The 24,087-nt window shown below is 40.7% G+C and overlaps 1 protein-coding gene across 3 annotated transcripts in view; it reads left to right on the top strand.

Moving 5' to 3' along the window:
* Positions 1–24,087, top strand: part of Mtm1 (myotubularin 1) — a 92,285-nt gene that overhangs the window by 42,459 nt on the left and 25,739 nt on the right. For all 3 annotated transcript variants that reach the window (XM_048335514.1, XM_048335513.1, XM_048335512.1), the window contains exons 5-8: positions 1,014–1,124; positions 4,585–4,686; positions 21,315–21,398; positions 23,625–23,774. In XM_048335514.1, coding sequence (XP_048191471.1) covers positions 1,014–1,124; positions 4,585–4,686; positions 21,315–21,398; positions 23,625–23,774 — 447 coding nt within the window. The remainder of the gene's footprint in view (positions 1–1,013; positions 1,125–4,584; positions 4,687–21,314; positions 21,399–23,624; positions 23,775–24,087) is intronic.

Genomic DNA, 24,087 nt, shown 5'->3' with positions numbered 1-24,087 from the left:
CATTGGGTCAAAGGGCTCAAAAGGTAGGACTAATTTTATGGCTCTTTTAGTGAGTTCTCATCACCTAGAAATCTTGCCCCACCCTTTGTTTGCTAAACATGTTACTGAAGCTTTTTAAAACCTTGGTTACCACTGGAGGAAATAGAGATTCTCCACCTTTGACCCGGAAAGACTGAGCAATAAATGAGGGCTTGCATATAAAGCCTCTGTGGCAGGATGTGGCAAGGTGTTCCTGTTTGGCAGCTGCAGTGATTATAGAATGAATATAGCATGGCTCCTGGATCATTGGTAGCCAGCGTGGCTAGCAAGCTCTGGGGAAGCATGGCTGTGCATTTGGGCCTTTCTGTTCTGGGAAGTGCACCCTGAGTGGGACAACAGGGAAATACACACATGTCAGTTGGTGATAACAAAGCAGAGAGAAGCAAGTGATGTAACAGGACTGTGAGTCAGTACTGTGCTATTTCAGAGGAAGTAATTAATTATGCTTTATCTGATTGGGAAACAAGGCTGCATTAGATTTAGTGCTTACTCAGCCCTGGCTATAGCTGTGGGAAGGACAAATTATTCTAAGCAAAAGTAGTACATTGAGCAAAACACACAGCCTGATTAGAGATGATGTGTTTGAAGGAATGGGGAAGGAACTCACTTAGCTAAAGGGCAGATCATTGTGGAAGACAGGCTACAGAAACAGGCTCTGCATGACTTCTTGGGGCCCTGAAATGGTGTGTACCTAGTTTCCTCTCGGTCTCTTGGGGAAATGCACGATGGCAAGTGGTTGAGGATGCCTTTTGGTTGCATACTTGACTGTCTTTATGCTTGCTCATTTATGTGGTCTCAATAGCATATTTTTGTTCATAAAAGTGGTAAAAAGGGCCACGGTAAATAAAAAAAACAAAACACACCAAAATCAATAAGAAAAAATATCTTGAAAGCTTATGACTATTTTCACATATTTTTGATGTTTACATGATATTGAGAGAAATGCTGACTTTTGTGTTTTTTGTGCATTGCAGGATTCTGCTCTCATACTTGATGTTCCTCTGGGTGTGATCTCAAGGATTGAAAAAATGGGAGGCGCGTCAAGTAGAGGAGAAAATGCCTATGGTCTAGATATTACTTGTAAAGTAAGAGATTCAGTACTTTCCTACATAAAGCAAAAAGCACTTACATGTTGAATGATGTTCGAAAGTTTATGTGGGATTAGAAAGTCAAGGTTGTCTTGTTCATCTAAGGTCCTAGACAACAATAATAATATTTATAGTACTATTAATAATAAAAGAAATGGATCTTCTCTTATGAGTTCGGATTTTCAAAGGTGCGTGGGGAGAAGTTGTCATATAATGAAGTCACTATGGTCACTGAATATGAGAACTCAGAGAACTGGTGAGTTCATTTTCAGATGTAGTAGTCTACTCTTTTGTATGGGGATGATGAATGGGGAAAATGTAAGGGATAGTTGTTATAATAACTGTTTATTGAGCATCTGTGTCTCTCTAGATACATGATAGGTGCACTGCACTTGTCCTCTGCACCATCCTCTGAGTGGGACATGTTGGAGGTAGGGGAGTCTGGGTCCCAAACACTCAGGTAGTTTTGCCAGGATGACCCAACAAGTGGCAAGGCCAGATCTAAATACAGTGGCCTAAGCAATTCATAAACAATAGAATACGCTGCTATATAAGGAAACCTGCTTTCCAGCTACAGGTATCAGAAGACTGTCCCTATACCAAAGTGCCCAATTCTAGAAAGAGCTAGAAGGGAGTCAGAGCTCATGTTCCAGTAGGGTCATTTGGAACATTTTTTTTTTTTTTGGCCAGTCCTGGGGCTTGGACTCAGGGCCTGAGCACTGTCCCTGGCTTCCTTTTTGCTCAAGGCTAGCACTCTGCCACTTGAGCCACAGCGCCACTTCTGGCCGTTTTCTGTATATGTGGTGCTGGGGAATCGAACCCAGAGCCTCATGTATACGAAGCAAGCTCTCTTGACGCTAGGCCATATCCCCAGCCCCCCATCTGGGACATTTTTGAAAAAAAAATATAGAACTGAATTTTCCCATTGTTCTTCCTTGCTCAGCATTTTTTGGCTCTTGCTTTAATCTGAGCAATGTTCACATGCTGGTTGTCAATCCTAGAGGACCTGGTCCAGCAGCAGCAATGTAAAGTCTTTCCCATAGGTCCCACACCAGCCCTGGTACCAGTTAATCTTTTTTTCTGAAGAGAAAAATCATACTGCCTTCTCTTTTTACTTCCTTCTCACTCACATTTACTCTATTTAAAGCCAGCATGGTATTTTGAAGTTGGAAGTGATATGTGTTTTCCTTAGAAATGGTGTCTTAGTAGTCAGCTCTGAGCGTCACCGTAAGACCTAGCTAGATGATGAGTGAGTGAGACTCTGGCTGCAAGTTGTGCCACAAAGATCTTTGCCAGGTGCCCTTCTGTGATGACTCAGACTCAGAAAACCACATGCAACTTACCTGTTGGTGTGTACTCCCTTTTCTCTTACAGATTTAGTGATTTGCTGTCTCTGAGTCATTTGCTCTTTCTGCTTTGATTTTTCTTGTTGGCAAGGAAAAAAATAATTCTTTTCTGTCTTTAATTGCATCTGAATTGAATGGTACAAAGTTTCTTGAATCACTTGTGCTTTGGCACATGGAAAATACTCATCTAAATCACAGAGCAAGATAATTATTTATTGGAGATAGTCTTAATTTCTGGCCATCTAGTTAAGGGAATGACTTTGCCAAGCTATCAGTGACCCATGGCTTGTAGGAAGAAGCTTTCTCATAGGTCTAAGCTGTCTAATACTGTGTCAGTGGCTGGTTGCAACCCCTTTTTTACCTATCTCTTCCTATTGAAATTGTTTTTCCCTTTACCTGACTATTGCTTTCCATCATTAACCAACAACTGTCATCCCAGTTTCCTGGGACATGATGTAAATTGGTTGTTGGACTTGATTCGGTTACTTGCTTTTAGAATCGAAAGCTTGGGTGGGAGGCATAGTTCAGTGGTAGAACACGTGCATAACATATGTGAGACCTTGGCTTCCATTCTCAGCCTTACAAACCAAAAGAGCAAGCATGTGCACAGTCCTGCAGCAGCCTAGACCCCAGAGATGCATCTGCTCTCAGGTCATTCATTAGCGCTCTTTGAGTCTAGTCCATACTTCCTTTACCTTTGGTGATACCTTGATAATGACAAAGCCTTTGCTGCTCCTTTAGACAAAAGAATTAGGACGCATAGGGCCGGGAATGTGGCTTAGCGGTAGAGTGCTTGCCTAGCATGATTGAGGCCCTGAGCTCGATTCCCCAGCACCACATAAACTGAGAAGAAGCCAGAAGTGGCGCTGTGGCTCAAGTGGTAGAGTGCTAACGTGAGCAAAAAGAAGCCAGGCCTTGAGCCCAAGCCCCAGGATTGGCACTTAAAAGCGTCATTAAGATGACAAATTTTAAAGCACTTTGAGAAATATGAGTATTATGATATCCAGAAAGGCATTCCTGAGATCGCCCCGGGTCCAGCCCACTGCTTGTTTTTCTGAGATGAGAATTGAAAGTGTGATGTGGAGTAACGTGCTTCCGCAACACCATGCTCATTCTAAAGAGACAACTTAAAAATAAGCCCATCTTCCAGCCTTGAAATTAAGACAATTATATTCTTATATCCAATACAAATTGACATTTACAGGAACTTTTTCCATTTGGATTCTGTTTCAAAATCTTTCTTGTCACTGGGTGCTGGTAGCTTATGTCTGGAATCTTAGCTACTCAAGAGGTGGAGATCTGAGAATCACAATTTGAGGCCAGCATGGGCAGAAAAGTCCATGAGATTTTTATATTCAGTTAACCAGCAAAAAGCCAGAAGTTGGTGGTAGAGGACCAGTCTGGAACAAAAAAGCCAGCTGGGAGTTTGAGGCCATCACTTCAAGCCCCAGTACGAACACACACACACACACACACACACACACACACACACACACACACACACACACACACACACCCCTTTCTTGTCTATCAGTCTTGGAAACTACCTTACACTCTGGGTTTGTGAATTAATTTATAGTTCCTGAAAATAAACTTATCACTAATATTGATTAATTAAAAGTGGTTTTTATAAAACTGTGAATGTAAAGTCGTATAGTAAAAATATATCATTTAAATGACTAATATGAAAGCTTAAAAAGCCAGTCATTGAAGGAGAGAGTGTTTGTATGTTAACTATAGGTTTAACAATGTTGAGATTAGAGATTATATTTGATAGTGGGTCCCCTGAAACATTGTATTGATAAAATACTGTTTGATAATGAACAATACCTTGGAAACAAGTGAATACAGACAGTAGATGATGTACATAGCAAGGTTGGATTTTTTTTCTATCAAATGATTTTTGTGTTACTATTATGTCTGTAATGGGAATATTTTCAGGTGTTCTTCAACCTGGCATTTCAAAACATATAAAGCAAAATCATTTCCTTAGTAATCTAATTTCCCTTTTAGGTGAGTGAGCATTCTTCCTTAATCAAACAGAAGAATTCTTGTTAATTACCATGACGTTATTTGAAAACTAAACTCTCCAATTTCTGCTTTCTCTCTAGGATTTGAGAAACCTAAGGTTTGCACTGAAACAAGAAGGCCACAGCAGAAGAGATATGTTTGAGACCCTCACGAAATACGCCTTCCCTCTGGCCCATAGTCTGGTAAATTCTAGGAGTTTCCTAAGCAGCAGAAGTGTGAAAACTGTGTATGGGATGAGCTTCTCTTTCACTCACTGCTCAGCATTTCCCAATGTGATGTGTATGGGGGGATGTTATTAATATCTGATGTAATCATTTCCAGAAGAAGTAGACATTTCCTCTGCTAGTGTTTGTGAGATCAGGAGGCAAGTGGGAGCCTCAAAGCCTGAGAGCTTCACCTGGGGTGACTTGTGTTTTCTGTGCTCTTTAGAATATGTGGACTAGTGAGAAGATGGGATGTCTTAGTGCAGTCCTTTTGAGTTTCCTCCCAGAGATCATAGTCTTCACTTTGGCACTAACAAGTGCTGCATATCTGGCCTTTGTGGCTCCAGTTATAAATGGGACAGATCTTCTGAGCCTAAATGCCATTTATACAATTCTAAAATGCAGATGTATCGTACAGGTATGGCAGGCAGCAGATCAATAAGACATTTATTTTATTAAAAATGAGGTTTCAGTTGCAATTTGGTAGCATGTAGTATATATTTACATACTGAGTTAGGCACTGAATTACTTAGAATATATGCCTTAGTCCAAGTAATGACCTGGTTTAACATGTAGTTACAATATTTCCTTCCTTTCCACCAAACTACTGGCATAAGTTCACTTGGACTTTATGCCTGAACCAGACCATTCCATGAGTGCCACTGTTTAATCTTTATATTCTTCTGTGGTCTGGTCTTCCTTTATCCTGCTGTGCCTTGCTTTCATCTTCTTACCTTTCTCCTCCCTCTCTGGTTGACTCTCAGAGTTAGAGATAATTCTGTGTAGCATGCACACACACACATAAAACACTTTTTATTATTTAACTTTTAGGTTGCCATACATTTGTAATATGAGGGGATTCCACTTTGATATTTCCATACATATACATAGTGAGTGAACTTACTAGAAATTCAACTCCTCCACCATATTCCCACTCCTTCCCCCTTTATCAAACAGCATTATTTAGTCTTCTTCATCTCCCACTGGTCCTCTTTTATATATACCCCCTTTTACATTCATGTTCCATTACTGTTGCCACCACCACTACCACCACTATCATCATCATCATCATTCACAAATGAGATTCACATATGGTATTTGGCTTTTTGAGGTGGGCTTATCTTGCCCAGTGTTAATATCTACAGCTTAATTCACTTCCCAGAAAATGGCATAATTCTGTTTTTCTTTATGGCTGAGTAATTGTCCATGGTATGTGTATGTATGTGTGTTATCATAATTTCTTTATTCATTCACCAGTTGTTGTACACTTTGGCTGATTCCAGTTTGACTACTATGAACAGAGCTGTAATAAACATGGCTATACATGTATCTTTCCTACAAATTAATTTATACTCCTTTGGAAGATCTAAGCCTGGTATGGCACAGTTATAAAGTAGAACTAGATTTAGTTTTTTGAGGAGCCTCTATGTGGATTTCCACAGTGGTTGTACTCACTGGTTTATGTTTTCACCAATAAGTGCATGAAGGTTCCATTTTCCCCACCATTTTGACTAGGATGACCCAGGGTTTTATCACTTAAGCCAACTTCCAGCTAGCTTGTTTGCTGATTCTTTTGGAAATGGAATTCAGTAAACTTTTCTGCCTGGGCTGATCTCAGTCATGATCCTTCAGACCTCAGCTTGAGTAACTAGAATAACAGGCATGAGCCATAGGCACTTGGCTTTTTACTGTAGCTTTGATTTGCATTTTATTTATGGCTAAGGATGTTGAACATTGTATCATGTATTTATTAGCCATTTGTATTCCTCCTTCTGAAAACTATCTTTTCAATTCATTTGCTCATTTGTTAACTGGATTGTTTGTTCTTTTCTAGCTTTATTTTTTAAGCTCTTTGTATATTCCGGATATTAATCTTTTCTCCACTGAATAGCTGGAGATTTTCTTCCATTCTATGGGTTCTCTCTTGATTCTGGTAATTATTTATTTTGCTGTGCAGAAGCCTTTTAATTCGATGCAGTCTCATTTGTCTATTCTTGCCCTTCATCTTTTTGCTGGGAAGTTGGAAAGAATCCAAATTATGCAGAAAATAGTTACTCATGCCTATATATTTCACAGGTTTTCCTGTGTTTTTCTGTATAGTTTCAAAGTTTCAGGTCTTACATTAAGATCTGCAGTGCATTTGGAATTGATTGATGGATTGATTTGTGTGTGTGTGTGTGTGCACGCGCGTGTGCGCGCTTGTGTCAGTACTGAGGCCCAGGAGTTATCCCTTAGATTTTTTTTTTTGCTCAGGGATGGTGCTCTACCACTTGAACTACAGCTTCACTTAAGCTTTTTCTGCCAGGGCTGGCTTTTAACTATGATCCTGAGCGCTCAGCCTTCTGAGTAGCTAGGATTATAGGTTTGAGCCACTGGCTGAAAGTCTTTTGATTTTTGTTTCTTCCCTTGTGAGACTTCACTGCCACTGTCTTTTCCTTCAGGATGAACATTTTGTCAATGTTTTGCTCTCACCCTTCTTTTCTCTTCTTATTACTGACTTTGCCTCTCTGGTAATTTATTGTCTTAACTGAAGGTATCACTACTATATAAATAGCTAGCCTTGATATTGCCTTTGCGTGTAAGTGGTGTAATTCCCCCTTCCTCTCGGGGTCCATATGAATCACAAGCTATCCTCCTGCACTTCATGGGATCTGCTGTCTGCCTTCTGTGTCCTGCAGTCTTGGGGATCCTTGGTTGCTCAGGTTTGAAAACCTGAAGTCACTTATTTTTATTCCTCCCGTAGGAGTGTCAGTTCCAACTCGTATGGGTGGAATTTTGAGTAACTCAACTACTTCTCCCTAATTCTATTTGTGCTTCCTAATTTAAGCCAGGCTTCACAACTGGTTCCCCCTTCTTTCAGTTCCCTCTCCTCTGACTCATCCTATACAACATTGCCAGTGTGTGGCTTTTGTTTTTATTTTAAATATAATATGTCACTGTGTCACACCCCCCCAAAACAAACCACTTATAGACTCTTTATGGGTCACCCCCACACTGTAAGCATGCAAGATGGCCCAGCACTCTTCTGACCTGAACAGTACATTCTCAGATTGGACTTTGCTATCACTTTCCCCACAACCCCTGTGTCTCTGTTATGCTCATCATTCACGCAGTCATCTTTCAGTGTCTTGCTCAATCTGAGACCCTTTTCAGGCCATGTGTGGAACCCCAGAGAGAGTTCATCTCCTATCTAGATTTTAGACTCTGCAGGTGCCTCCGTTGGAACTCTTATCTCACCCTGCCTTATGTAATAGCTATGTTGTAACTGTCTATTGCCAGCAATCCCTCCCACCTCGATGCTGTATTGACTCGTGCATGGGTGGGTTTTTGTAGTTTGGTTTTACAACGCTTGAGATCAAAGCAAGAACCTCCCACGTACTAGGTGGGCAAACACTCTAGCATTGAGCTACATGCCAGCCTCTGTATGAGAGTTTTATAATGACAGGTTTTGTATGTGTATGTGTTGCTCCTGGGGCTTGAACTCAGGGGCTGGGTGCTGTCCCTGAGCTTTTTTTGCTCAAACCTAGCATTCTGCTACTTGAGCCACAGTGCCACTTCCAGTTTTCTGGTGGTTAATTGGAGAGAAGATTCTCACAGACTTTTCTGCCTCGGCTGGCTTTGCACTGCAACCCTCAGATCTCAGCCTCCTAAGTGGCTAGGATTACAGGCATGAGCTACTGGCATCTGACCCTAATGACAAGTTCTTAATTGAACTCAGTTTTAGTTGAAAGTGATGGAAAAATCAGTATATAGAAACAATAGGATGAATGTTGCTGAATATTATGCATCTGGTATCAGAACATGGAGTTCTGTATTGCTAGCATCAAAAGGGCTTGGCTTCTCAAGGTTGTAGTACATAGCCATATATTGTTTTTATCTGTACTGGCAGTCCTCACTTCTTCCTTGAGGATATGATATCATCCTGCACCACATCCAAGAGGAGGAACGTGTGAGCTGAATCTCTCATAGAAAGTTTCTGAAAAATCACCTTATCTCAGTGAAAGTCATCCTTTAAAAGTGCTTAAATCAGTAACCAAAACAATACATTTTGCACATAATTAGTAGCCAGGCACAGCTTTCATTCTAGCCACTCAGGAGGCTAGGATCTGAGGATCAGGGTTTGAAGCCAGAATAGGCAGGAAAGTCCTTGAGACGTTTACCTCGAATTAACCAGCAAGATGCCAGAAGTAGTAAAGTGCCAGCGTGAGTAAAAAAAAAAAGCCAAGAGTGAGGTTCTGAGTTCAAGGTCCAGTACCGGTATGAAACAAACAACTCCCCATAACTGATGAACTATTGACACTACTTTTCCAATGCTAGTTCCAGATATGCAAGTCAGCATGTGCACTTGGTTTCTAAGTAGAGTTCATTTCAGAGGCCTGTGTTGAGTGCTGCAGGATGTGTCCTACCCAGCTGCATGCAGGGAGTGACAGTCTAGTGGAAGCATACAGGGCTCCAGAATAGGATCATTTACATTCAGTGGCACAAGACAAATGTAAAGACAGTTCCTTGGCATCTCAAAGGAAGGGAAATGGAAAGAGGCCCTGTGGAGTTGATTGTTGTTACTGTTGGGCCTTGAAAGACAGACATCATTTCCAGTGGGAAAGGAAGGTGGAGGAAGTGGAACTCCAGGCAGAAATGAGAATTGGCCCTCAACCCAGGAAGAAAGCTAGCAGAATCGCAGGGTGCTTAAGAGCATGACCAGCAGTGTTTGGCAGGAGTCGGGAAGGAGATTTAGGGTCATCTGAGAGAGGGCCTTGCTAGGGTGCAGAACTTGTACTTCAGGAAGAAACAAAGACCTGAAGGGTCTGAGGTAAGTGATGGGGGGAAAGCGGTGAACACAACACCATACAAAACACATAGGGAGAGCTGGGCCAGGGAGCTGTGTTACAGATGCAGGCAAGTCCTGAACTGGCGAATGGGTGGAAAAGGAGCGGAGGTGCCACAGACTTGAGTAACAGCTTGCCCAGAAAGGGTAGGGAAGACTATGAATGTGCATTGGTTCTCAGGTTTGGGGCCTGAGTGTGTTGGTGAGAAGAGTAGGGTATCATTGAAAGAGAAATCAGACGGATTTGGAGGAAGAAAACATGGTGGAGGAGAGTAGAAAGGATGAGGAGCTTTCTTTCACTATCTGTACATTTTCAGTGCTTCAGTCACTGTTTGGTTTAACTTTGTTGAGCTTTCACCAGCCAGGAAAACAATGTCAGAGTGGGAAAGAAAGACCCTAGTTTGTTTCTTTAGGGAAGTAGATGGTTAAGAAGAAAAGGGAAAGGGAATGGAAAAGTAGGGTTAGCAACCATAACTAAGAAATAAATTTTTCTCCCTTAGCATGTGAGAAAGGTGAATGAATATATTTGTAGAGAGAGGAAGACAAGTTTTGCCTCTTTTCAATGCAAGAGTGAGAAGGGGTCATTTCTAGAACAGAATCCTTGAGAAGGCAAATGAATTGGGGGGACACCAGGCCCTCCATGTAAGGCAGTTTTGGAAAGGAGAAAGGACAATGGTTCCTCTGACACAGAGGGGAAGCAAAGTTTCCAAACTGCCCTAAGTGGGGAATATGAGCATGTGCCAAAAGGCATTTCCTGGGAGCGCAATCCAAGGCTGATCACATCGGACAGCACCAAGGCCCCTGCTTGCAAAAGATTACTGTGAATGGCAGAGAAACTTGCAGCAGCTGCAGATGATCTTGGTGATTTTGATCAGCATTCAAAGTCCCAAGGGAACTTGCTGCTGGCTTCATGAACTGGGCCGTGAGGCCAGGAGAGCCGGGTGGCAAGGCCAGCTGTGCGTAAACGGAGTGTGGGTGGGCTTTTCTTCTTTCAGCTCCCTCCTTTGGCTCTCTCTTGCCTCCCACTCCATTACTATTTTCACCACACAATGTGTGGACTTCAACTTTGAAATGACCTTGAGCTGTTTAGCAACACCAAGGCCACCACAAACCATTAACTTGTTCTTTCTGTATTTGTCAATTCAGTGCAGTGTGCATGGTTCAGAGGTAACAATTTCTTTTTCAGCCAGAACATTTCTTCTCTTGTTTTATCTTTGCTTTCTGAACACTAGAAATTATACTTAATTCTCATAAATTACCCACAACTCAATAGTAGTGTTAAATAAATGATACATTCCCCAGCAGTGTCACATTCCTATGGATATTATGGCAATCTTTTAAAGGCAGAAATCAAAACTATACATGTGTGAATAGAGCCTGATAGCACTACAGAAAGTAGTTTATTGAGGTGACAGTTTCAATAGAAAAGCTCTTTAATTGATTTCCTTTATTGTTTGTTTCTTTTGTGTCCAGGAGGCACTATCAACAATAATAGAAATTTTTATTAAACTGTAAGTCCCAGCCTATTAGTGAGTCATAAAATTAGTGAACAAAGTTGCAATCAGTCCTTTAAATGAAATATGATGAATATAATACATAAGTACCATTTCATGAAACATGTCTTCAGTGTGTGTCTCTGTGTGTTGTGCACCTGTCCTAGGTCCTAGTATTAAAGTATACTGCTTACATGTAATCATGGGCCATGGGCCAGAACGTTTGGAAGACATTAGATAATTGAAGTATATGTAGCATAAAATAGATTTTAAGTTAATACCAGCATTAACAAACATAGCTACAAGAATGCATGGATTTTTTTTTTTTTTTGGTGCGGGCACATGGGCTTGAATTCAGGGTCTAGGCCCTGTCCCTGAGTATTTTCACTCAAGGCTAGCAGTCTACCACTTGAGCCACAGCTTTCTGGGTGGTTAATTGGAGAGATAAGAGTGTCATAAGACTTTCCTGACCAGGCTGGCTTTGAACCTCAATCCTCAGATCTCAGCCGCCTGAGTAGCTATGATTATAGCCATGAGCCAGCAGCAGCTTTGGGCAACTTTTTTATATTTTAAATGAAATTTTTGTGTGAGTAAACTCATGGCATGCAGGCTCATATAACTGAAGTCGAGATCTAGAAGGGAAGAAGCCCAAGACCCAGTTGCCAGTGCCAGAGCAGCAGCCCCAGGAGACCCAGGAGGGCCTTGTTTGCAGAGAGCAGAATATGAGTTCAGTGGCCCATGTCTGGATCTGGCTCAGTGACGTCCCGGCTTAGCCACCTTGGAAGTCACATAATATTTATGTGCTCTAGTGTTCTCGTCTGTAATGGGGATAATAACAGCCTCTACCCCATAGGGGTTTTGTGAGGATTAAATGTAAAGTGCTTATGACACTGCCTGGCACTTCCTAAGTACCCAATAAACATCAGCTGTTCTGTTATTAGTGTGCTATTTTCTCAGCAGGTGAAGGAATAAGGATGATCACCCAGCACTCCTCCTCCAACAAGACTATTTATAAAGTAAATGTGATGATATGTGGAACAGTTGAAGTCCTTTAAAAGAAAGATGCTGTACAAAAACTAGTTGTATGATTAACAAACCAGCACTTGCACTTTGATAAGGGAGCCATTGAAAGTCTTCAGTGTCAAGTATGAAATCTAGAAAGCATCTGAACTCGCAATTGGAAATATAGGAGGCAGTACTAGGTAATGAAAAGAAATTTTCAGAACTGCTTTTTCCATTTTTCTCTTTTACAGCTTTTGACCCTGCATGGGCTTACTGCTTTCGGGACACCATGGCTCATTCAGATTTGTGTTTGTGCACTCCTCACTTTTCTGTGACATTCTGGAAGGAGCTTGGACTTCACAGTATTTCCTACTAGTTATCCTCTGAGCTAATTGGCAATCATATAGGTCCATTTTTGGGGTGTGTCACTTGAAATGGGCACAGGTGAAAGGACAGAAGTAGCTGGCTTTGCAAGGCCTTGCAAGGGATGGGGTTACAGTGCAGTGTACCCCATCCAAAAGATGGAGGCTGTGTGTCTTTGACCATGCTCCCTAGGCATTCACAGGCACTGGTCACTCTGAGTTGCCTTTGCCTTCATTCTTTCCTTTTGCCGAACTTCTTTTACATATAGTTGAATTCACAAATAGCAATTGCACATGCTTATCGAGTCCAATATGACATTTCAATTCATACATACACTGTGTGATGATAGATCAGAGTCATTTCTTTTTGCCCAGCTTTGGTGCCATCAAACCTTGTCATAGGAATTAAGCATTGAACCATTTCTACCTTGTGTGCTTTCTGCTCTACTCCACATGTAAGATAACTGGGAAAATTAATTACATAAACATTAGTGAGGTGAATAATAAAGGCCTGTGTCGTGTGTGTGTGTATGTGTGTGTGTGTGTGTGTGTTGGTTTTGGGGCTTGGGCACTGTCCCTGAGGTTTTTTTGCTTAAGGCTAGCTAGCATGCTACCACTTTAAGTCACAGTGCCACTTCAGATTTTCTGGTGGTTAATTGGAGATAAGAGTCTCACGGACGGGCTGGGGATATGGCCTAGTGGCTAGAGTGGTTACCTCCCATACATGAAGCCCTGGGTTCAATTCCCCAGCACCACATATACAGAAAATGGCCAGAAGTGGCGCTGTGGCTCAAGTGGCAGAGTGCTAGCCTTGAGCAAAAGGAAGCCAGGGACAGTGCTCAGGCCCTGAGTCCAAGTCCCAGGACTGGCCAAAAAAAAAAAAAAAAAAAAAAAAAAAACGAGTCTCACGGACTTTGCTGCCCAGGTTGGCTTCGAATGATGATCCTCAGATCTCATCCTCCTGATAGGTAGGATTAGAGGCATGAGTCACTAGCACCTGGGTGGCCTGTGTCTTTTTGATTATTTGAATGAGGGGTATAAATTATCCTATAAATAGAGAATCAATAAAGGGGCTTGTTTGTGAGGAGTAAGGAGTAATCTAGGCTAATTGAGGAACCAATCTTGCTTTTTCAATCTTTGCCCTTCTTGTTTCCTCCCAGACTTAGCTCTCTATTCCTTTGATCTCTCTCTCAGTTCTCCCCACTGCCCCTGCAGCTGGCCTCCCATCTGAACAGCCCTTACCTTTTTGTCATCTGTAAGCATTGAATTCCCTGCCCACTTCTACCACATTCTCTCCCTTCAGAACTCATGGCAAATAGGCTTTGAGTCTCCTAATCCTGTGAGATCTTTCTCACATCTTTTGGGTATATTTTTGATGGTTTTGCTCTGGAAATTTAAAACAATATTATTTGGTATATTAAGTATGTATCAAGCATCCCTAATTCCAGGTACATTGATTGACTAGGAGGTGAATTGCCAGCATGTGGCTATACTCAGGTATGATTTATTTCAGCAAAAGGCTGCAGGCCAAAATTAGCAAACAGAAAAAGATACATGAGGCAAAGTCAAGGGTATTTCTCTTTGTGTTTTCTTTTTACAAGGATTTTAAAAACATTTTTGTCTCAATTGTGTTTCTTTTCTTGCGTCTGTTATTGTGTTTATGCACCTGTAACCCTCTGTTAACAGTTGAAGTTTGACAAGTAGAACTTGCACTGTCTGGTAGGGCGGCCAGCCTTTTCATGTTCCTCGTTTTCATTCATTTCCTCCTCCATTTGCTCAGGCATTTGCAGAATGTCTACATTATGGTGAGGCTCTAGAATCTAGAGCTGAAACCCACTGCCTATCCCCAGGGAGCAGGAGTGCCATTTTCCTGGGTGACGTGCACAGATGCATCCAGTTCCATGTGGTATGGCATGCCATGGGGGCTTCCCAGGGGAGGTGAATCGTAAACGTTGAGGGGATCATTCGTCAGACAAAAGCCTGGCCAGGCCATACTGAAGGAGCAGTCATTAAATGTGAACAGGCCAGACAGACTGGCCTTGGTCCCACATAGGCTTTCAAGTCCAGAGTAGAGGGCATGGATAGGACTGGCAGAAAAACAATGCTGAAAGGAAAGGCCAGCCAAATCTTGAAAAGCCTCATCTGCCTGCTTCACCAACAAGTTTCACTTTTTCGTCTAAATGTGAAGAGAGGCATTTATAGATTTAAAGCAGGAACATGATGTGATTAGATTTGTGTTTCATGCAGATTTCCTGGGCTGCTGTGTGCCGGATAGGTAGTTAAGGGGACAAGAGTGATGTCAGGATAGAAACCATTTCTAGGGATCTTTTGGGGGCTGGGAATGTGGCCTAGTGGTAAAGTATACATGAAGCCCTGGGCTCGATTCCTCAGCACCATATATATAGAAAAAAGCCGGAAGTGGCACTGTGGCTCAAGTGGCAGAGTGCTAGCCTTGAGCGGGAAGAAGCCAGGGACAGTGGTCAGGCCCTGAGTCCAAGGCCCAGGACTGGCAACAAAAACAAAACAAATCCTTTCTAGGGATCTTTTGTTTGTCTCCTTGATCTATGATGACGTGGAACAGTGAGGGAACAGAATGGATTTCAGAAAGGTCTACATGGTGATGAATATAGTCAGAGAGAGAGAGAGAGAGAGAGTGCTGTGATCCAGAAGGAAGATTCTGGATAAAAGAGTAAGAAAGAAGTTCCACATGGGATCTTCTAAGGCTCACAACCAAGTATAGACTTCTAGAAGGCAGGTGAAATAAGAGATGTAGACTCTGAGCTCTGGCCTGGATGATTTATATTGTAGGCCTTGATATGTTCACTGCTTTTTTCAGGGATGCGGCCAAAATTTTCATGAGAGAGAATTACAGTGGCAATAGGTACAGTGGATGAGCCCTGAGAAATGTCACCCTTTACATGATTATGATTATAGATGAGTAGTTAAGAGTGTTCTTTTTCCAAAATGGTCTCAAATGGCATTTCACATGTACTTTTTTAGTTTTCCTAAATAGGTAAATGGGCATACTTATATGTAAAGGTAACTGTGGCCAGCAGTAGTAATCCATTTTGCCAAGGGTTATAGATTTAGTGGGCAATAGAAATATAATAAGGAAAATTATTTACAGAAATGAAAATATAAATGTTAATTTATGTGCAAACTGCTGTTGACCTTTGAAACTCTTCTCAGGTTTTTGGGATAACTGTGACAAACTAATTTGTATAAACTCACTAATGCCAAGTCATGTGAAATACATACACTGAAAGAATGTCCACAGAATGCCAATTTTTAGAACCTCTCTTCTTCTGTGAAGAGATCTCATTTCTTTTTTTTTTCTTCCAGTCCTGGGACTTGAACTGAGGGCCTGAGCACTGTGTCTGGCTTCTTTTTTCTCAAGGCTAGCACTCTTCCCCTTGAGCCACAGCACCACTTCCAACTTTTTCTATATGTGTAGTGCTTAGAAATCAAACCCAGGGCTTCATGCATGCTAGGCAAGCACTCTACCACTAAGCTCCATTCCCAGCCCCTTATTTCTTAATTGTAATCTAAAAAGTGGCAATTAGGTATCTGTACATTTTTGTGCCATTCACTGATAGATGGAAGCATTTATATATTTTCAATTCAAAAATATTTCAGAAATTAAATGAGAAAAAATACTCATTTGAATTCCAGTTCAAACATAGCAAAACAGAAATTGAAACATTGAACTGAAACTCCTTCATGCAACTACTTAAAGGTAATAAAAATAAATAATTTTAAAACTACATAACAAAACTATCAAGACAATAAGCAGTTAGTAATCGGCGCCATTAAAAATAATGACCAATTAAGTGAAAACTAAAATCTGTTGTCATTTTGGACAAGATGCAGTAATGCTAACTATAAATACATTAAAATGACAAGTTATTTTTTTGTCAGAGGTGTTTTTTTCCCCTAGTGTGAAATCAGAGGTTTTCATCTCAACTTTGCCCTTTAACATTTTTCAAATGTTACCATGTGTTATTTTGATCTGAAAAAATGTACATGATTGCTTTTGTAAAAGTCTCTATGCATTGTATCTCATCACTAGTAGGCATTAGAACTGATGAAATGTTTGCTTGGGAGAACCAGGGCTGAGCAGTTGATTGATGGTGTATGTTCTCTGCTGTCAGTTTCCTACTTTAAGTACTATCTTCTATTAAAAAAAGGTGTTAGTATTGGGGAAGTTAGGGTTGAGTGTATGCATGTATATTTCTTAGCAACTTCTTGGGAATCTATGATTACCTCAAAGTAACTTTAAATAAAATTAAAAGTTACTAACTTCACTACAAATTCTCAAGGTTTCTGGTGTATTCCAGGTGGCCTTTCTTGGTCCAGGCCAGTAGAGAAGTCATCCCCTAGAGATGACCCTGTAGGGACGAGGTGGGCCACAGGCATCCTTCTTGGACTTCTTAAACTAAATCCAGCCCAGGTCAGCGCAGTTCTGAGCCCAAGCCCTGGGGAAGGAAGCACCTTGACTCAGAAGCCACACGGGATGCCCGGGCCACCAACTGCTCACGGTCACCTGACAGAACACTGCCACTGCTTTCTGACTTGGCTTGCCTGAAGCTAGATTTTTCTTGGATTCCCCAGGAAAGGATGAAATCAGAGAGGAGACTTTAGCATTTCCTCTCTGGTAAATAGGATTCCCTACTACGAGGGTGGCTAATGGATAAAATTCCACACCCAGTGCTCTCCATGGGCCTTCCATTTCCCAAACTGATAGACAGACTAGACTCACATGAAGGGACAATTGTTGGAGTGTATAATCCAGACGAGAAAATAAATGGCAACTAAAAAGTTATTAACTTTGTTTTCAGAATGAGGGTTGTAACCAGGTTCCACTTGCCTTGGGAACTCCATACATTACAATAATGATGTCCAGAGAGATTAACTCTGGTACTAAGTGACAAAACTTCAGGGCAAATACAGTCTATACAGGACTTCATTCTACTATCAGTTTTACTCATCCATGTGAGGTCTTGGAGCATATGGCCAGTGAATAAAGGAGGAAGCATTATTATGTACAAAGATTGAGAAGTAAGCTCTTGATGTCATGAATGAAAAGTCTGCTTGAGGTATAGATTGTGAATAATTATTGAAGATCTGAGGCCCTACGTATGTCAAGAGAAAGTATAGATTAGGAAATAAGGAGGAGAAAGATCAGAGCACAGGGGATGGACAAAGGCTGAAAAGGGAAACAGAGAGTAGCCAAGGAAAAACACTAAGAAATGTTTCTCAGAAAACCAGGAGGATGAGGATCTGTAGACTGATATGTATCAGTAGGTTGCCCGCGTGCTATCACTGTATCTGATCTGAGTACCCTGGATACTATATATACTGGTATTAGAACTAGGGAAGGGAAATGGAATATCAAAATCGAGAGACAAAGGATAAAAAGACAAACGACTCCAAAAGCAATACTTACAAAACCATTTGGTGTAAACCAACTGAACAACTCATGGGGGAAGAGGTAGAGGGGCAAGGGAAAGGGGGAAATGAGGGAGGAGGTAGCAAATTGTCCAAGAAATGTACACACTGTCTTACATATGAAACTGTAACCCCTCTGTACATCACTTTGACAATAAATAAGTAATTATTCAAAAATAAAAATAGGATAATACTTTTATATTTTTTTTATTCCAAGTCTAGTATTCATAGAATTTAAGGAAAGGTGTTTAAAAACACTTTCTTTAAAAATAATACATTCAGTTTTACAAAATGATAATAAAGTCATTGAATATCTTTAAAACTATGTAGTTTGTACAGTTGTACAATGACTGTAAATATCGCATATGAATTACAATAGCTGGGTGAGCTTCCAAAATTATAGGGAATATAGGTCTGTGATACTTTTGTTTCCTTTGATAAATAAAGGCTGCACAATGTTAATTTTTTTAAGCAATAATAATATACAGATTATGGATTTCATTAGACTTGCTTTAATACTAGATGTTCATTGTGGTGTTTTTTTTCTACTAGGAGCTTGTATTAGAAAATTCTTGCTTTGTTTCCCTCCTTTGAATTTTTAATGAGAAAAGGAAAAACTAAAGTATCTGGAAATTAGGTCCTGGCATATTCCTTAGAATTCATTCTTTTAGAATGCTTATTTCAGTTGAGTCAAGTAGTTTGTGGAAGGCTTACACTAGTAAGCAATGCTTTTGGAAAATGTTATCCTGTAACTAACTCTAAGGTAATTTATTTAGGTGGTAAAGATGGTGGTTTAATATTGGGATGCAGTATTATTACATTCGTTGCTATTTTATTTCATGGTGAGAAGTATTGAACCGTTATGTAATCGATTAACTTTCACAAAATATTTGAGGTGTGTGCCTGGCTCTTCGCATCAAGAGCAAAGTAGGAACAGTTTCTGTTGCCAAGCTGTCACGGGCATGTTTCAGAGTAAAGAATACTTTGACCTTGTTCACAATGTGAACTGTCACTGAGGAAGGACTTTGTTGAGAAAGGCTACCGTGGAATGTTGTCTCCTCACACTCAGGAGAAAAAAAGAAAACTTCTTGTTGTTTGTGCTTGAGTTCTCTTGAGTCAAGCATATTGAGAAAATGATGGAGATAATTTTGATTTGGGCCATATAGTTTTCATCTGATAATAATTCTACAACTCTCTGTAACATCAACAGTTTTCACATAAGATAGAAGAAGGGATGCTTGAGGCCTAAAAAGGTACTTTGCTATCAATGACTGAGAAATACTAGTTTACCTTGAAAATGTTTCTGGCATATTAATAATATACATTGACAGTAGTATTGGACTTGATATTTTTCTGTAGAAAAAGGTTCAAGCATTCATTCATTGAAGCACTCATTCCATATCCTCTTGAGTTTCATGCGCAACATGCAAATACTAAAAGCAAAGGCACAAAAATCATGTTGCAGTCAAGACATTGTTTCAAAGCTGTCTTCTAAAAGTAGTGATGTTCCAAACTATCTTCCATCTATAACTTTGTCAGGAGCACATGGACTGACCTTGCGGTAGCAGGTATTCAAAGTGATGATATCTCACCAAGAGAATGCCTTAGGTTTGTTCCACAGATTCTGTTAATAGATGAAAACGTACACCAAATAATTTCATTCTGTTTTCACCCAATGTCTATTAGACTTCAGTTCATAGGGCTCATTGATTTTCCCCAGTGGTACATACTGAATAAATAAGCATTGCTCTGGAGTCTGTCTCAGTGGCCTGAGCCTCAGTGAATTGCTTAGTTCCATCAGTGTCATTGGCACTGTGTGGAACACATGCTATCCATTGTGGGGTATGAAGCACTCACCTAGTACTGGTAGACTTGAAGTCTGCTGAGCGTGCTGCATGCTTTGGGGAAATTTGGGGAAAGCATGTACTTCAGCACTGATGGCAAAGGGAAATCATACAGGAAAAGGTGCTAGCCACGAGTCTCCAGAGAGAGCAGGTGTGCAGGGGATCTGGGGCTTCATGTTGTCATTCAGTCAACAAATAGGTGTTCTTCCAACCATGGCACAGGCACTGTTCTAGTCACTGGGATGGAGGATAAGAACAAGGCAAGTAGCTACCTACTTGGAGTCAATGTTCTAGAAAGGGAGCAGTGGAGACCCAATAGTGAGCAAGTACACATGTGATAGGCCCAGTGCTAATAAGTGACGTGAGAGAGTCACATGCCAGCAGGAAGGGCGTGGTTGGAGGAAGTAACATATTGGATTTCTAAAATGTGCCAGAGAAGATCTGGATTTCGGGTACTTTCGGTCAGAAATGAAAGAGAAATAAGAGAAGCAGCCCTTAGAGAAGAGGATTCTGGAGGCTAGAATCTGAAGCTGATGTATGCTGTGAACTTTCAGGGAGCAGCATAGGCCAGTGTGAGCAGAGGGAGCAGGGCATACCTACCTGGGGTGTGGGAAAGCCAGCCAGATGGCAGCTGGCCACGTTGGCCATTGGAAGGACTTCTACTTTTACTCTGAGCCAGATGGAAAGCCATAGGGGATCATGGCAGGGAAATGACTTGACCTAACTTAACTGTGGCACACTCTTACTCTGACCTTCAAGGTGTAAAGAGGAAGACAGGGGAACAGTCAGAAGTTATTATGCCAAGCCAAGTAAGAGATGGATCGGGGTGTTAGGTGGGGGACAATGACTTTCTTTTTTTAAAGATTCTTGGCTTAGTCAACTAGGTCAGGGCTGCCATTGGCTGAAGTATGTGAACTGAAAATAGCAGAACTGGTAAGTTGGAGTCAAGAATGTATGTTGGGAGGGGGTTAGCATCACAGTCCCCCTGTATCCTTGGGGTGAGGCAGCTGTTGACTCAGTACCTACAGGGACACTTCTAGAGCCCAGGGAAGTGCTAGAGTAGCCAACAATGGACAGATGACATTTCAAGCTAGGAAATTAATCAATACTGTCTTGAGAGTGGGCATACAGAGAAGCCATACAAGGTCTCTAGCACATTGATTCGGAATTCACGGCAAAGAGTTAATTAAGGGTTTTCTAATGGCCTGGTTCTCTCTAGATAAACACGTCACTGTACTCTTTTGAGATAGCTATGCTATTTAATAACCATTCCTAAATTTCTAGACTTTCAGTGGTTTTTACCTGAACAGTTGAAAATATTGTTTAAAGTTGATAGATACCTTTTGGTTGGAAAATCTGATTTTTTTAGGGAGTCTCATTTTAAAAGCAAATTAAAAGAGATGTTTGTAGCCATAGAAAATTGAGGTTTCAAAAGTAATTATTACTCAAGATAGAAATTGTGTATATGTGGCCTGAATTTTCCACGGATCTTTGTTGTAAGTCTCTGTTTGGGTTGTAATTTCATGGTCAGAAAATCTGGTGAAATTTTATTTTGTGAAAAATCAAGAGATTTATTATTAATAGAGTATTTGGTCACACTGAACTTGGAATTTCTTTTCTTTGCATTTTCTAGCCATTATTTGCATTTCTAAATGAAGAGAAGTTTAATGAAGAGGGATGGGCCGTGTATAACCCAGTTGAAGAATATAGAAGGCAGGTAAGTTGGTAGATGTTATCTAATATGTGTTGATTCTCATGCATAGGGGCAGTAAGTATGTCTCTAGGAACCAGTAACATCCTTGCTTAATATTTTTGAATGGCCATGGCACTAGCCACATTTTGTACACTGTAATTCATTGTGTCACTGTGTAATTTACAAGTCCATTCTCTTTAAAGCTGAATAACAAGTTTCTATGTCCCTGTATGAAAAATGAAAGTTTTATGTTATGAAAGAGTCAGATACCTAGGATCTACAAAAGTCAAACCTCTCTACATTTTACTTTTTGGAATTCATGTTGTTATTTATTTGTATATTTGAGAGCTTAACTATCCCCATGAAATTTAATTTATATCCATTTTGAATTTTAGATTCAGATGAATTAGTACTGCTTTACTATAATGATGACTTTCACAAAACATTTGATGATTGTATATGAAAAATTGCTTTTATAGTTTCACTTCTGATATAACCAAATGTGTGGAATAGCTAGGAGTTTAGCAATGTATGTTTTTTGTGTGTATGCCAGTAGTGGGCTTGAATTAAGGGCCATGAGCCCTCATTTGGCTTTTCCACTCAAGGCTGACCTTCTACTACTTGAACCACAGTTCCACTTCCAGGGATTTCCTCATTACTTGGAGATAAAAGTCTCTCAGATTTGCCTGCCCAGGTTGACTTTGATGTGGCAGTCCTCAGATCTCAGCTTCCTCTGTAGCTAGGATTACAGGCATGAGCTACCAGTGCCTGGCTGCAATGGACTTTTAATACTTCTTCTACAAAGCTCTTAAAATAGTTGTGAAATCTTTTTGAATTAGTTTTAAGAAGTAATTCAAGCCCATTTTCCCCAGTGCTTTCATATTCATAAGAAGATTTGATGCTCTGGAATTAGGTAACAGAGTTTTGCTCTAGAACAGATGTGTGAGGTAGTATGTCCATTGCTTCCATAAATCATCTTTAGACAACTGAGTTTTCAAAGTCTGTGCATACCTCTCCATTTACTGAGCTCTTTTCTGGAGTAGCTGGCTACTTACGTGGAAGAAAACCCCACTAAAACAATTAGCAAATCGGATAAGAAATGTACTCACTGCCTTACATATGAAACTGTAACCCCTCTGTACTTCACTTTGACAGTAAAGAAGAAAAAAACAATTAGCATGTTATAGAAACCTCTCTAAATTAGGTATCAAAGTATGTTGCCATATTTCTAGAGCATTACTGGAAATAGTAAGACTTTTCTTTAGCTGAAGCTGTATAGCTTGAAGCGTGCGCATATGAACTTCTGAAGGTACTTTGTTCTAGACTGCATGCATATATGAACTTTTGAAGGTACTTTGTTGTACACTGCCATTATATTCAATCTTTTTTTCTTATAACTTTCTGATGGAACTTAAACCCCTCTAATTGGATTCAGCATCAGACTCAGCATCTGTTTGGTCCGTGATACATAGGGCCAGACCGAAAGGAAAGGTACAATGTCTGTCCCCAAAGCAAACACCCACCTAGGTCACTTTTGTCTGTGTATTTGTGCATGTGTGAGTAAGGGGGAGAGTATTCCACCACCTCTGGATCTTGTCCATATGGGATATCATTTTGTGGGTAGATGAGAGGAGGGGAGGTATGTCCCTGTCACAGTAGCAGTCAACATAAAATGCAAATGACTACTCACACAACCTCTAGGGTTACCTCAATCCCAAATGACTGAATTTTTTAATTCACAGGAGGTGGAGAAATGGGCCTCCTCGGAGGGGTTTTCTTTTATTTCCCCTCTTGTGATTTTTCCTCATGAGCCTTGCGTCTTGGTAATAGACAATAGCTTTCATTCCAATTTGAGCAAGAAGAAGTCACCTGATCTCTTCTGCCCTCAGATACCGATTAGCATTGCATATGATTATTTCTTTGGAGGTGGGGGGATGAATGGGTGGGAAATGAACTTAGATTTATCGGTATTGTCCACGTAGTACAGACATCAAATAAAGGAAGATCTCAAAGTCAAATGGATCTGTACTTGCAAAAGGATAGTTTAGAAATGTGGAAACCACGGTGTTTTATCCTTCACGTCTGGGTTATTGATTTGATATCCTTATTATAAATAAGTAGGCTGTCATCACCCTGTGGTCAAAAAGCATGCACACAGAATGCTAGAAAGAAGAAAAGAGGCCCCAGGCAAAATGCGAAGTCAGAAGTCATGTGATGCTGACTTAGACTTCCTTGTTTTTCTCCCTGCAGGGTTTGCCCAATCACCACTGGAGAATAACTTTTATTAATAAGTGCTATGAACTCTGTGACACTTACCCTGCTCTTCTGGTGGTTCCCTACCGCACCTCTGATGACGACCTCAGGAGAGTTGCAACATTTAGATCCCGAAACCGCATTCCTGTGAGTAACTACCATTACCATTGCTATCAAAGAATATTTCTCTGAATTACATGCCTTTATATTCCCTAGGAACAAAGGCATGTAATTCCCAGAAATCTTTTCTGAATCTCATTCTTACAAATAATTAGCAAGGGTCCTTTGAGCGCAAAGCACCTTGTCAAGTGGGGATAAAAGTAAAATAACACCTGTCCTCCAGGAGCTCAAAATGAATGGAGGGTAGAGAAGACAGGTAGATAGAGAACTGTGTCAGAAAGAGGGCTTGTACGATGGCATCATGGCTGATCCTAGTGCTTGTGTAAGGAAGGAGGGAGGG

This window comes from Perognathus longimembris, chromosome 28 (genome assembly GCF_023159225.1).
Source record: "Perognathus longimembris pacificus isolate PPM17 chromosome 28, ASM2315922v1, whole genome shotgun sequence".
Lineage (NCBI taxonomy): Eukaryota > Metazoa > Chordata > Mammalia > Rodentia > Heteromyidae > Perognathus > Perognathus longimembris.
The sequence above is the reverse complement of the archived record's forward strand: the minus strand, read 5'-3'. Positions and strand labels throughout refer to the sequence as shown.